The sequence below is a fragment of the Acanthopagrus latus genome, chromosome 15, assembly GCF_904848185.1.
Source record: "Acanthopagrus latus isolate v.2019 chromosome 15, fAcaLat1.1, whole genome shotgun sequence".
Classification (NCBI taxonomy): domain Eukaryota; kingdom Metazoa; phylum Chordata; class Actinopteri; order Spariformes; family Sparidae; genus Acanthopagrus; species Acanthopagrus latus.
Genome location: NC_051053.1, coordinates 27,800,871 through 27,816,232, shown reverse-complemented (window position 1 = coordinate 27,816,232; position 15,362 = coordinate 27,800,871). Strand labels below are relative to the sequence as shown.

The window sequence follows — 15,362 nt, the reverse complement described above, 5'->3', positions numbered from 1 at the left end:
TGACCTCTCCTCAGGGGTCGGGTGAGGAGGTTAAGCAAACAGGTCGCGGGCTTTGACAATAATCCCGGCTGGTCGCTGGTTCCTCGGCCCCGGGTGTCAGCGTGCAGCCCCGCCGCTATTCAGCAGCTCCCATCAAAGGCCACTGTTGTTCTAAGGAAGCTGGGAGGGAGTCTGGACTCCCCCTCCACCTCCCCCTCCACCTCCTCCACCTCCCCCTCCACCTCCTCCACCTCCTCCTCCTCCTCCTCCACCTCCTCCTCTACCTCCTCCTCCACCTCCTCCTCTACCTCCCCCTCCTCCACCTCCCCCTCCTCCACCTCCTCCACCTCCTCCTCCTCCTCCTCCACCTCCTCCTCCTCCTCCACCTCCCCCTCCACCTCCTCCTCCCCTCCACCTCCTCCACCTCCTCCACCTCCTCCTCCACCTCCTCCTCTACCTCCTCCTCCACCTCCTCCTCTACCTCCCCCTCCTCCACCTCCCCCTCCTCCACCTCCTCCACCTCCTCCTCCCCCTCCACCTCCCCCTCCACCTCCTCCACCTCCTCCTCACCTCCTCCACCTCCTCCTCCACCTCCTCCTCCTCCTCCTCCTCCCCTCCTCCACCTCCCCCTCCTCCACCTCCCCCTCCACCTCCTCCTCCACCTCCTCCACCTCCTCCACCTCCTCCACCTCCTCCTCCTCTACCCCCCCCTCCTCCTCCACCTCCTCCACCTCCCCCTCCACCTCCTCCACCTCCTCCTCCACCTCCTCCTCCTCCTCCTCCTCCACCTCCGTCACAACCAGCCTCGGACACAGAGGTACTCAAACTATTCACATCAGAACTGACACAAATTAGAACTCGGACCCCCGTCTGATGAGAAATCTGCTTTTGGACGTTTGAAGCCTCCGACCACAACATTCAAACAACCCGTCACTGAGTTATACATGAAATTCAAATTAAATTAAATTACTCCCCGACAGTCTGGACTGCACGTCAGACGAGTTCTATAAATAAAGTGACCCGACTGTAACTGTGAGGAGACCGGGCTCGAGTCGGGGACTATTCTCAGCGGCGGATTAATCCACATTTGGTGCTGTAGTGAGGATCTGAGGCAGCAGGAGGTTTTGTGAGACACAGAGGAAGTAGATCCATCAGGACGGTTCTGATCTGCTATCAGAGGGACGATCAGAACCGACGTCCTGATGTGTCACTTTTCAACTTGTACCAGATTTTGTTACAGAGGAAGTTTCGTAAATTAAAGACGCTCTGTGCATTTAAAAAGAAAACACAATAATTCATGCCTGCATGTTTTAAACACCCGCTCAGTCATCACGTCCACACCTCAATAATATAACATTATATGAGTGAAGTGGTGCGTTGAACACTTGAGGCTTTTCACATCTTTCAGACCCTCACGGATCCTGAAGTTCTTCTTCGTGTCTGAACTGTAACTGAGGCGTCTCCTCGCTGACGTACCGAGCGGGTGAACGGTGGGACAGTGCAGCGAGTGAAACGTGAGAGTTTTAAAGGCGTATCGTCGTCACGCTACGCTGACCGAGCTAACTTTGCTAATGGTGCGTCTGGACGCTCGCCAACACGTTTCTCTTCTTCGTGTCTTTTAGTTTAGTCACCGTGCGTTACGAGGCGTCAGGCTTGACCTCTGCCGCCTGTTTTTCTAATTCCTGTCTTTGTCCTTCTTTCTCTCAGTCTAACTTTCTCTACTCGCCTTTTCTTGTTTTGTTCCTGAGCACTACGCTGCATCAGATCTGACCTTTGCCTCCTGCTCTGTCGGCCGACCTTCCTTGTCATTTCTCCGTCCATCTCCACTTCCTCTTCCTTTGCTTAATTGGTGTCTGTTCGTCCGTCTGCAGAGGTGGAGGATGTTAACTTCTCCTGGATTAGAACGTCTGAGGAGGAGACGCAGTGATGACCTGCAGAGATCCATCATGAGGTTCTGATCTGAAGTTTACGGATCGTTTTGGGAACGCACGTCTTATAAAAGTCACATTTTGGAGAGACAAGTTGCAACCGGATGGATGAGAGACATTTTCTTTGTTTCACTGTGTTTTCAGAGACAAACCTGTTGCTGGTCCGGGATCATGATCCGGCTGACGGGGGGCTCGTCTTGGGCGGGTCGGCGTCACGCCTGGTCACATCTCTATACGGGCCTCCCTCCTGCTCTGTCAGTGGGACCGCTGAGCCGTTTCCATGGGACCAGCTGCCGGGTCGGCCCTGCTGTTGGCAGAAATGAGACATCAATGTGGGTTAAATGTTCTGCTTGTAACGAGGTCAAGCTGCCAAGTTTGGGTTCAGGTTTTGGTTCCAACAACTTTAGAAGAAGAAGATCAATTTCACTTTAATGCAGATACGATGACAGTGTTGGTTCTGGTTGGACTTCTGTGAGCAACAGAACTCTCAAAGCTTTAAAGGTTTTTTTTATCAAACATTCAGATCGATTCATGTGGAATCATGTTGGTGATCAGACCTTAGAGAGTCTGAGAGGACGGCGTCACGTCTGTGAGCTTAAAATCACAGGAAGACTTTCAACAAGTCCGGACTTTATTTCTGACCAGCTGGTTCTGTTCCTCAAACGAACCCGAGCACAAACACAGCGCTGTCACAATGTAGTATTTAAAACTAAACCTAAAGAAACACAAAGTTTGGACATAAAGAAACATGAAGGTTCAGCGTCTCTGTGGTTTGCAGAAATAAACATCCGCATTTATTCTGCCGACTGGGTTTATTAGCTGGATGGATCCAGAACAAGTTCTGTTCAGGTCTCTGATGCTGACGAGGATTATATCCTGTAACAAACACGCTCCGGCCGTCTGCCGGTGGTTTGGCCTCCGTCCTGCTTCCACTCGTCTTCCTCATTTCCATAAAAGTGACTTCACCTCTGGCTGTGTGTTGATGGTCTGTTAGGAAGAGACGAGGTTCTGCTCACGGTTTCCAAACTCCCAGAACAACTCTGCCGAGGAACCATCAGCGCTTCCCGGCCAGAATCGGACCTGACGCGTCGCCGACATGCAGACGGGCGACTCGGCCCGATGAGACGGATGTTTTTCTCTTCATTAACATTTCAGAATCGGACTCGAGAAACGTCTGGTGGCCTGAAGCCCGGCGGACCAGATGTTCCGCTCAGTGTACCAGAAAGAATCATTCTAACTGTTAGAATCACAACGTTACTCTGATTACTGCACGGAATTATCACACTGCTTCAGTTTCAGCACACCTTCATGGTTTTCACCTCCTACTGAGGATAATCATCATTATTATTATTATAAAAAATATAATTTGCAGTTTTGTAGAAGTTAGAAAGATGTAAGTGGTCTTAATAATAATTATAATGATAATAATAATGTAAATATCAACATGGTAACAGAACAGTCACACAGGAGAGTTACATTAAAATCAAACAAGTAGAGAGCAAATTAATAAACAATATTAAATAAAATTGATTAAAAAAATGTATAAATTACTGAGTTGTATTTTGTTAATCACTCAGGTTGTCTTAATTATTATAAAGCATTTTTTTAATGAACCATAAAAAACAATAGTAATGTAATAAATAATATAATTATATAATAATAATATATATATAATAATAATTCTAGTTTTACAGTTTATTATATGTGTAATCATAAAAAAGGAGAATTAAATTACATTTTCTGTTAAAAAATATTATGTAAATGTATTAAAGGAGCAGTGTGTCATTTTAAAAAAGAAATTAAGACTCTGAATTTTTACTATTTCTAAAATTAATGAGGACACGATACAAAGTTTGTGAATGAACAAACTGTTCTCAGTCCCAGAGGTCTGTGTGAGGACAGAAAGGTGGCGGGGTCCGCCACATACAAACACATTAAATCTCCTTTAAGGTCAGTTTGTTTATCTAGTTTGTTTAAAATCTGCCAATCTGGATCTTTCTCTGCTCATCAACAGAACTACAGACTGCTCCTTTACTCCTGACATCGTTACACGTTTCAGGTGTTCTGCAGAACTATTTAAAACCTTTTGTGATTTTAAAAATGTCCACACACGAATATCAGCAGTGTTCCTTTAAGGTTTTATTTTCCCGTATTTAATTCTGCATTTATATCGTATATCATTTATAAATATGTACATGTTTATGCCGCAGCTCCTCTCAGAGCAGGACGGGATTTGATGCTTCCGTCCAGATTAAATCCTCCAGAACCGTCAGCGCACACATGAACTGCGTGGCCCGCTGTGTGTTCAGTACACAGCGTTCTGTGTGCACACGCTGCATGTGATGTTCTTAAACATGCAGCCTGTCGTCCAGATGTGTCTCTGTGGGATTTGGACCCGGGGGGGTCAGGTGTTATCGTACACCGAGACCCGGATCAAGGTGCAGAGGAACAAAACCTGGCGACCCGGGGAAGCTGTGCTGTTTCCTCCGATGTACAACAGACGTGACAGTAAACGATTCTTAATATCCATCTTTTATTTGCGTCATTAGAATCAGCTGCACTTTAAAAGGTTTGTCCCTGGACAGCAGCGGCGGCGGCGGCGGCGGCGGCGGCGGCGGCGCTGGTCTCTCCGGTGGATTACTGCGGAGTGAAGCAGTTGTGAGATGGATCGTATGTCACCACATACATCAGGCGCTGTAGGCCCGGAGGGTTAAAGGCTTAAAGCTCATCTGATGTGTTTTCAATCAGATGGAAACTAAAGAGGCAACTGAGAACAGCGGATAAAGCAGAGGACACAATGTTCTCTGACACGACCAGGAAAGACGAGAAGATTGACGGCAAAGAGGAGGACGAGGAGAGACGTTCAGAGCTCCTCACCGGAAACAACACACAGATTAAACACAAAGAACTTTTAACTGCTTATGAAACAGTCCGAGTCCTCGATACGACCGACGTCACTGAACCAGACGGTCAGACAGAACATGTTCCTGTGCAGTTATCATATTTATCGTTAACATCAGCTGAGCCTCCCACGACCTCGAGCTCGTCGCCAGAACACACAAATCCCAGGTTTCTGTCACAGTTTGTCAGACGTTACGTTAACGTTCCTGCAAACTACAAACCAGACTCAGCTCGCCGTCACAGTGCTAAGCTAACGTGAAGAACACCTGGCTGTAAGGTGACGACTGACGGCTGATATCAGCGACTGTCTCACTGCGTCTGTCTGCAGAAGATCTGAGATTTGCTCGTTCAGTTTCCTCGGCCGGCGTCTTCGCTGGCACCTTGCCTCCTTATCACAGCCGACAGAGCCGAGCGCCACTGGATCCTTTTCGAGGACACCTGGAGACGTTTCCAACAGGTATTTTAGTCCAAATCAAGATGTTTTCTAACCCTCATCAAGAAAACCTCAGCAGAGCGGCAGCACAGAGGCAGGAAAAGAAAATCCAACCTACAGAAACTAGAGAAACTTCAACATTGACTCTGGTGTTTGGTCTCATGTTGAATCAGTGGGTTGAAACGTGACGTCGTCTTCTGTGTTTGTGTTCCTGACGAACAGAAACCTAAAGGATCTGTAGGTCCGTCCTGTTAACCTGCCTCACTCTAATCTGAACACATTTCATGTTTTCAATTTCAAACATTACAAACGTTCTTTCTTTAAACCAATTTACAAACTCATCACACGGCCGTAAGCTGGAGGACGTCTCGGTCAGATTAGCGGCCGACAGTCTGCATGAATCTGATGAATAATCCTCGAAGAATAAACGCATGACAGTATTATTATTATTATCCTGCAAAGCAAACACTCAGCGGGCTTTAAGTTTGGGACGAGCTGCAGAATAAAATTAGTTAAAGCTGCAGTTTGAGTGACTGAATGAAAACAGCAGAACAAAAAACATCCAGCGACTTTAAATCCAGACGAATGATTCGACTGGAGGACGTACTCAGATCTGTGTCGTCCTCTTCTGCCTGATGTGACTCACAGCAGCAGGATTTTATTCTATTCTACTGTTTTATTTTATTTCAGAGCGACACTCCTGATTATTTTTACTCTGGATTCATCCTCTGATTATCATTTTATCCTCTGCTGAAAACCATCCATAAAAAAAGGAACCGTGATGTTTTTACATGAAACGAGACTCCAGCTGTGATCAGAACACGATCGAGTAAACTCATTCATAACAAAACATCATATTTTATAAACTCTGTACGTGTTTTTGTCTTCATTCTTTAAGTAACTGTCAGGAGCAGACGGAGTATCAGGGCAGATTTTTCAGATCACAGAAAAAATTAAACTTATTTAAAAATGTGCTCTGACGTAACGAACTGTCACACAAAGTCTGATTTCTAAAAACACTCCAAACACTGAACAACAGAAATTAGTAACTGAATTTCAAAGGCAGAAAATTTAAATACTCAAGTAAAGTACATGAAAATTACACTTCAGGACAGAGAAATTGTTTTATTCTACCAGTGGTTATTTAAATATTGACACAGAGTTTAATTTCTAATATATCGGCTCCAAATATGTTTTCAGTCTCTTTCTAATAATCATCAGTATCAGTTCTGAAAAAGTCGTATCGGTCGATCCGAGTAACTAAAGCTGTCAGATAAACGTAGTGAATTATTATTTCATCTGAGATACAGTCGATCAGAAGAACCTCAAACTGTGACAGAAGCATAATGTTGACAGGAGACAGAGAACCAGAACCAGAACCAGAACCAGAACCAGAGTCTCTGCTGAGTTTTCTTCCCGTTGTGTTTCGTTCTCAGACTTCCCTCCTCTCTCTCCGACTCTCTCCTCAAGTTCTAGCGGCAGAAATGAAACCTTGAGGAAACAACTTCTGTCAGAACGCTGTCGGAAACGTTTGTGATGACGTGAGAATAGAACCCAGCAACAGGTAGAACCGAGCCCGAGACGTTTTTACACACTTTCATGCAGAATTTTACGAATTCTATTTAAAACCGGACAGCTTTCAGTCGTGATGTCACATGATCTTCATCAGCTGCCCAGTTACAGACTTGTGAGCAGTCAGAATTGATTCTTGACCTCGAAGGAAATAAACTGACAGTAATCTCGTCTCCAGGTCCATTTAGTAGCGGTTCTGGAGCTTTCAATCATATTTCAGAATCCCCATCACTTTTGATGATACGGTTCTGCTCCTGATATCAGAACCGTCACATCACGCCACTTTCTGTTTCTGATCCCGAAAAAAAAAAATCAAAAGATCATTAAATATTTATTTCAGGAGGACAAACTGGACTTTCTGGTTCTGTCGGTTCCCGTCAGGACGGAGTTATCATTTCTGCTCCAGCGGGCGGCGTACAGCAGAGAGCATTAATATCACCATCTGTCCCGCAGGGATTTACTGTGGTCCACCGATCAGGATCTTACAAGCTGTTTTCAATAAACATTTTCAAACATTTTCAAACAGCGCAGCTCTCGGTTTCATGCCGCGTCCTGCGGAGAGCAACCTGATGCGTCTGCGGCCTGAGACGACCGCGGCGTTTCTGGGTGTAATTACAGCCGATGTTTCCAGAACCGTCGTCTCTGGTTACAAAGTGCTGCAGGAAGCAGAACTAATCATCTGTAATACAGGAGAGATCCGCTCTGCAGATTAAAGGCTGATCGTCATCTATACAGCCAACATTTTTACATACGTTTAAAACGGGTCAGCTCGGTCAGGGGAAAAACGCTGGAACTCCGGGTCGGGTCAGCCCGACTCAGGAGAACTTTACAGGCCCGGGGACCGATGACAAACTCACCAGAGGAGTGTCGATGTGTTGGTTGGTTCACAGATGTGTATGGATTTTATTTTTCTAGAACAAACTGTAAAAATGAAGCTAAATACGTGTTCTGTTGGGAGAATCACATTTTACCTTCTTCAAGATTACAGACATTATTTCAGTTTTGTGTCCATTAATCTTCAAACGAAGACGTCAGCTGTACACATCGAAAACTACTATTGTTTTTCTCTATAAAACAAAACCTTCCCATGAACCACACCACAGAAACAAATATGAGATAATTAAAGTGTTGTTTTGTGATTTAAAAACAGCTGAACGTGAAGTTTACTGATGTCTGACATCTTAAATAAGAAACCGTGAGTGATTCAGAGAGATGAGTCTGTTTATTGAACGCAGGCTGTAGTTCACAGTCTGCTCGGTAACTGATGAGTCATCAGGAGAAGAGGGAGCGTTCACTGATAATCAGACATCTGGAAACTATGACAATCAGAGGGCAGGAAGAGCTCAATCAATGAGACGGGAGGATTATTACTGTACACACAGACGGTATATTAATATGTGTGACGCAGATGGAGAAACTACTAAATATTCATGTTCTCACAGCTGTTGTTCTGTACGAAGCCAGATCAAATTAAACAGACACAATATAGAGACACACACACTCACACAGGGACGCAACGGAAACTGTGAAGTCATTTCCTCCAATCAGAGCTCCTCAAACTTCAGTCCTGATGGTTGTCAATCACAACGAGCGGCAGGAGGTCAGTTTCACAGGTCAAGGTAAACTTTATCATCCCACACCAATCCTTCATGAGGTCAACACTGCATGTGACATTACAATATACTGTTAGAAAATCCTAAATACAGAGCTTAAAGAGATAAAACAAGACAGTAAGAACACTGGGGACAGTTCAGGATGAGTCATTTAGGATCTGATCTGACTTTTTTAAACTGAGCGGTAGATACCTGAACAGCTGCAGTGATCCTGCTGGCTGTCTTCACTATTCGTTGCAGTTTCTTTTGATCCTGAATAAACACGTTTCTAAAGGCCAAAGGAAAAGACACTCTGCAAGAGAGTTCTGTGAACACTGGAAGAACGCAGCTATCTGTAACATCCTCTTCTGCAGTGTTTTGGTCTTATTTCATGTACGTTCATCGAATGTCAGTTTGTTGAGATCCGATCTACCAACTAGGGCGGAACTATAATTCCCTCTTTTATTAAAATCTATGACCATCTCTTTTGTTTTCTTCACATTAACCACAAGGAAATTATCTGTGCACCATTTAATAAAACCCTGTATCTCCCTTTCAGGACCAGGGACGCAGTGTTAGACTCTAAAAACCCACTAATGCTGGATCATCAGCATATTTAAAGTAAGTGTGGGCTGAGGAGTTGCTGACAGGTCACATGATCGCAGACTGAGAACAGTTAACGAGCAGATTTATGAAGAAAAATGCGACTGATTATTCATCTCAGACTGAGATACGCGCTTCATTACACTGACCTCTCCACCATGTGCTGATTAAAGTACATGGATCACAGAGGGAATCAGGTCTGAGGTTTACATTTGGGAAAAAATTCACTTTTTCTGACTCGTCTAACTTTTATAAATCCCAAATGTTTTAAACCCCTATAATCCTCTTTACTGTGAATATACTGTCTTTATCTAGAGGACTGACGTTAGCACAAAGATGTGGATTAATACAGCTGCATCACTGCCACTGATGCTCTACTGCTGCAAACAATGAGAAAACAACAAATGCAGCTCTTACTACGATATCTCTTACACCAAAACTAGCATGTATGCAGGGCGCTAAAATAATGCTTCTGACTGTTTGACACCTCCAGTAGACGGCTTCATCTTTCTGTACATTTAATTGATACCATGCATGTTTACCACGTGTATATGTTTCTCAAGGTTAGAGAAGGATTCAGAAGTGTTACTTAAATAAAGCAGAATATCATCTGCGTACAAACACACCAGAACAGCCAGGGAACAGAAGAAAGCAGCAGATTATCAGTGTTACACCCAACATGTAATGAATTACGTATTATTAGTTACTAATAATTTGAAAGTGATGTACTCCTTTATAATGTAACTGTAACTGCTGAAAGACAAGTATTAATGTAGGAGGCTGATCTTCACTGCTGCAGCCTCAGAGTAACCTGCTCGCTGTTGACTGTGAAACATTTTACGGTTTCTTCTGTTTTGTTTTTAGCTCAGTGTAGCGTGATGCTCAGTGTAACGTGATGCTCAGTGTAGCGTGATGCTCAGTGTAACATGTTGCTCAGTGTTGCTCAGTGTAGCATGTTGCTCAGTGTAGCATGTTGCTCAGTGTAGCATGTTGCTCAGTGTAACGTGTTGCTCAGTGTAGCGTGATGCTCAGTGTAACGTGTTGCTCAGTGTAGCGTGATGCTCAGTGTAACGTGATGCTCAGTGTAGCGTGTTGCTCAGTGTAGCATGATGCTCAGTGTAACGTGTTGCTCAGTGTAGCGTGATGCTCAGTGTAACGTGTTGCTCAGTGTAGCGTGATGCTCAGTGTAACGTGATGCTCAGTGTAACGTGATGCTCAGTGTTGCTCAGTGTAGCATGTTGCTCAGTGTAACGTGATGCTCAGTGTAGCGTGTTGCTCAGTGTAACATGCGGCTCAGTGTAACATGTTGCTCAGTGTTGCTCAGTGTAGCATGTTGCTCAGTGTAGCATGATGCTCAGTGTAACGTGTTGCTCAGTGTAGCGTGATGCTCAGTGTAGCATGTTGCTCAGTGTTGCTCAGTGTAGCATGTGGCTCAGTGTAGCATGTGGCTCAGTGTAACGTGATGCTCAGTGTAGCGTGTTGCTCAGTGTAACGTGATGCTCAGTGTAGCATGTTGCTCAGTGTAGCATGTGGCTCAGTGTAGCGTGATGCTCAGTGTAACGTGATGCTCAGTGTAGCGTGTTGCTCAGTGTAGCGTGTTTACATTGACAAAACTAAAAACATCTATCTTATCTCACATCTCTCAACGAGTTCAAACAAGCTGCCAGCAACCAGGTGGGTCTTAATGTCAGGCAGTAACATTAGAAACTGTAATAATGTCACAAAAAAAATGAAATGTTTTTATTCCACTACTGCTTTAAGTAATATATTACTGACGCATGCTACTTCTGTAGTTTGTTACCACCAACACAGACTTTGTCCAGAAGATGCTTCTATTACTAACGTAAGTACGACTCAATCTGCAGTTAACAACACTGCTGAACATCCTGCAAACGTTACTGCTGCCGAATCTCTGCGAGAGCAACAAGCTGCGTTCAGGTTCATCAGGAAGTCTGAAAACTGAGTTATGCTGAACACGAAACAGCCGGAGACACGACACAGATGCCTCAGATCCAGGACGAGTGTGTCTGTCGGACACACACATAAAAACAAACACACAACATAAACATGCACACACGTTCTTAACCATAGCCCCAAGGGGAGGAAACACACACACACACACACACACACACACACACACAGTGGTGTGATGACACACAGCATGTCTTATCTAAACAGAAGAAGAATTGTAGGCCAAGAAATAACAGATGAGTCCTCGAGGGGAGAAACAGACGAACCAACAACTGGACAACACAACGCTAAAAATAACTACACATACTACTGAGGGTATGACAATACTACTGTTAACAACACAATACTACTGTTAACAACACAATAAACAACACAATACTACTGTTAACTACACAATAAACAACACAATACTACTGTTAACTACACAATAAACAACACAATACTACTGTTAACTACACAATAAACAACACAACACTACTGTTAACTACACAATAAACAACACAATACTACTGTTAACAACACAATAAACAACACAACACTACTGTTAACTACACAATACGACTGTATTGTAATTATATTGTTCAACAGTCTGGATGTTTTTAGCGTAGCTTAGCATAAAGACTGGCAGCAGAGGGAAACAGCTAGCGTGTCTCTACAGTCTATCCAAACACGTGTAAAATTCATTGAACATCCACGTTATCATCATCCTTTATATAGATGTCAAAAAAATAAGGATATTAGAGCGATTATCCTGAAAAAAACTCTCACTTTGGCTCTCTGGGCTTCCATAGTTTTCTGAACAGTTTGAAAGCAGCACGTTTTCATGTTTAATGGACTAAATCAGGGCGGACCAAAGTGGCGCCCGTGGTCTTCAGCTGGCTCGCCACTGGGTTTAATTCTGCCCAGATGTTAAAACAAACACACATAAGAACGTCTCTTTAAACATGTAGGAACACAAATTATTATCTTTTTGGTAAATCATGTTGATTGCTTTTATCTTTGCTGAATGACAACAACAGCACTCTAACTTTGTGAGACATTACTTGTTGCTGACAGTAATGGTGGAATATGAATGAATACATTAAAGTCGGCAGTGTAAAGCACGTGTCAATAAAAGACGTAATAACTTGAAGAGAATCTCTAGTAATTAGTTTTTCCTGTAATCTGAGCAGAGAAGGTATTAAGTCAGTCAATTAAGGGGATCTGAGATCGACAGAAGCTCTGAGCAGCAACGAGAGAAATCAAATTGGATCTGAGAAACAATTCTGAAACGTATCAATGCAACACAACAACTACTTGCTTTTGCCCTGTGGAGCAACATTAAGTTCCAGGTTTGGTCGACCAAGAGAAAAAAGTTCGGCACCTCTGAACTGAACAACTGTTTTGGGTGTTTCTGAGCTGATTTGGACCCCAGGGGGAAGTTCTGCTGAGCCACGTGGAGATACTGTAGAGCAGCTGAAGAAATGATTGGTTGAAAATAAAAAAAAAAACTGAGTCTAAAAATGAAGCTACCTTCTGAAATTAAAGGAGCAGTTCACACAAAAGTATGAAGTGATGATGAAAGTCAGGTGACTGCTAAGAACTTGTGCAGAACTTGCCTTAGAAACTTCATGTTAGCTTTTCTTCAGGATCACAGTGATCCAGTCACAGTCGTCTGCACATCTACAGGTTCGCTGCTAACAGGAAGTGCTAACAGCTAATTCGGCAAAGTTTTAATTTTGTTTGTTTCATTTCTGTCGTAAAAAAACCCAAAGTTGACCAACCAAACTCTACATTTACTGTTGTCTGAAAATACTGCATAATATAATTAAAGTTGAATAACATCTAGTCTGAATTAATTCAAAGGAGCATGTCTGGAACAGAGCTGTTGATGATGATGAAGATGATGAAGATGATGAAGATGAAGATGAAGATGAAGATGAAGGGCAATTTGAGTTCATCAGACTGAACAAAAACGGGTTGGGAACTAAAATTTCATGACAATTCAGCCAAAAGCTGTCCACATTCTGGAGCTACACACCAACACTGCCACCCCGAGAGCCTCTCTGACACACACACACACACACACACACACACACACACACACACACACACACACACTGCAGTCACTTGCACACCAGTGTGTAAGTTCACTCACCAGAGACCTACACACACATTCTTACATTCAACTATCGACTCTGATTAAAAGAGAGAAACACAAAGAAACACGCAATTAAGTTACACACACACACACACACACACACACACACACACACACACACACACACACATTAATGGCTGTGTGCCAGAGTTTCCAGTCGTACCAGCCATTAATGACCAGTGAAGCTCTGACCACCAACGGACTGTTAATCAAATCAGAACTGACTCAAACAATAGACGACGCTTCTGCACAAAACACCCCCGAACACACACACACACACACACACACACACACACACACACACACACACACACAGCCTCCTCAAACAAGATGGCCGCTGCTGTACCATAAACAGAGAGGTCATCGGGTTGGTGGAAGCTGTTGGAAACAGTTGGGTTAAAAAAATGTAAGAGAACAAAAAGAAAAGGAGGCTGTCAGGGTGAGAGGGGAGGACAGGCATGAACCCCCCCCCCCCCCCACACACACACACACACACACACACACACACACACACACACACTCTCTCTCCCGGGGTGTGTTTCTGGGCAGGTGTCGGCTCTGTAGCCTGCAGACGACAGAGAAGGTCGAGGTGAAAACACAAAGCTGCTTCCAATCTGCCAAAGTTTGAAGCTTGAAGTTGGAGCAGAAAACTGTGAAGGAGAAACAGTTCAAGGACACAAAATGGCCGCTGAGGTCGACGGCGCGTTAACGCTGCAGGAGGTAGGTGATAGCATGGCACCGAACCTTCAGTGCAGAAACACTGAGCAGGAAATTAGCTTGACGGTTGTCTTCTTTATTGTGTCTGCTGAAAGAAGCTCTCTGTCTTCAGCGTCGAGCTGGTGTGACGCTGCGTTAAGGTTCACAGCATCTCCTCCATCTTTGTTTTGGTGTCGCACATGAAGGCTTGACCCTGCGCGTCGCTCTCACAAGCAATAATATCACAGCTGGTCTGATTTCTGTGACATGGCAAAACACAAAAAGATCTGGTGTAACCGTTTCTCAGAGAAACGTGAGGTCACGTTTAGTATCTTTAGACATTCAGCGACACTCGAACGGCATTTTATTGATTTTATTGCAGCGTTTCTTTTTTAATTTGCTCCTGAAACGTCTGAATTCATGTTAAAATAACAGTTAAATCTTATTTAAACCTGCAGCAGCAAGAAAACTGATATTTATATTATACATTACATTTGTTTCCATCATCACACTGTGACTGATCGTGTTGCTCGACATCACCATGAGGCCTAAACTATCAAAATATCAAAACAGATATACGTCTTCAAATTTAAATTCAGTAATGTCCAAATTTTAATCACACAAGATATAAAAATCAAGGTTTCTGTTGGACAGAAGTGAATTAAAGACACATCAGGGAAATTTTAAAAAATAAAATGCATACAAATTTTATCATTTTTAAATGTCACTGTGAAAATTTTGTGCTACTTTAATTTTAATCTCTAACCTGAAAATTTTCATCTAATTATCTAATTTAACAAATGTTATTTATATTTTTAAAATAATTATAAGAAAAATATATTTTGCTGCATTTCCATTAGTGTGTGTGTGTTTTTTTTTTACTTTTCTGCTCAACAACAGCAGCAAAAAAAAAATTATTTTAAAGTGAAAAAGTGATTGTAATTGTTAATTTAAATAAAAAATAACAAAACCAAATGAATTGTCATTTTAAAAAAAATTACATTCAAAGCAAATGATGCAGTTAAATGTTTCAATTATAAAACATTTTTAAAATACAGTCGACAAACATGAAATCACTCGTCGACTGAATAAGTCTGGAAATCTTTAAAAATATTTGACTTGCTCCTTTAAAAAATTAAATAAAATATTATAACTTCACCTCTGATCGAGTGTAACTCGTCCACATTTCTCCTTTTTTTAAATTAAGTTCTGCTTTAACGTCGTCTCGGGGCTGTTTAATGATCTCTGCTCACATTATTCTTAACAACTCATTATTATAATACTTTATTTCTTTCAATAAAACACATTTGTTTATCTTATATATATTTTATCTCTAAAGATGTTTGTTGCCTTTAAATTTATAAAATCCATCAGCAGTTTTTTTGACTCAGGAAAATGTTTCAGTTTTCAGAAACAGGAACATTTAAAAAGACTTTTTGATGATATTTTGTTTTCTTTGGACTAAAGATTTGTTTTTTTCTTCGATTCCTGCAGAAATCAGATATTATATCAAAGATAATCATGATTTTGTTGTTCTAAATGATCAC

General features: G+C 42.7%; 1 protein-coding gene across 2 annotated transcripts in view; it reads right to left on the bottom strand.

The window, feature by feature from the left end:
- Nucleotides 1-1,763: 1,763 nt before the first annotated feature.
- slc30a6 (solute carrier family 30 member 6) overlaps nucleotides 1,764-15,362 on the bottom strand; it is an 80,686-nt gene continuing 67,087 nt past the window's right edge. The window contains exons 15-16 of one of the 2 annotated variants that reach the window (XM_037123168.1): nucleotides 2,060-2,214; nucleotides 1,764-1,886 (exon numbers count right to left, since the gene is read on the bottom strand). In XM_037123168.1, the coding sequence (XP_036979063.1) occupies nucleotides 2,077-2,214 (138 nt within the window). In that variant the 3' untranslated portion in view covers nucleotides 1,764-1,886; nucleotides 2,060-2,076. Of the gene's footprint in view, nucleotides 1,911-2,059; nucleotides 2,215-15,362 lie in introns of both variants that reach the window. The other variant, XM_037123167.1, reaches the window with a different exon arrangement.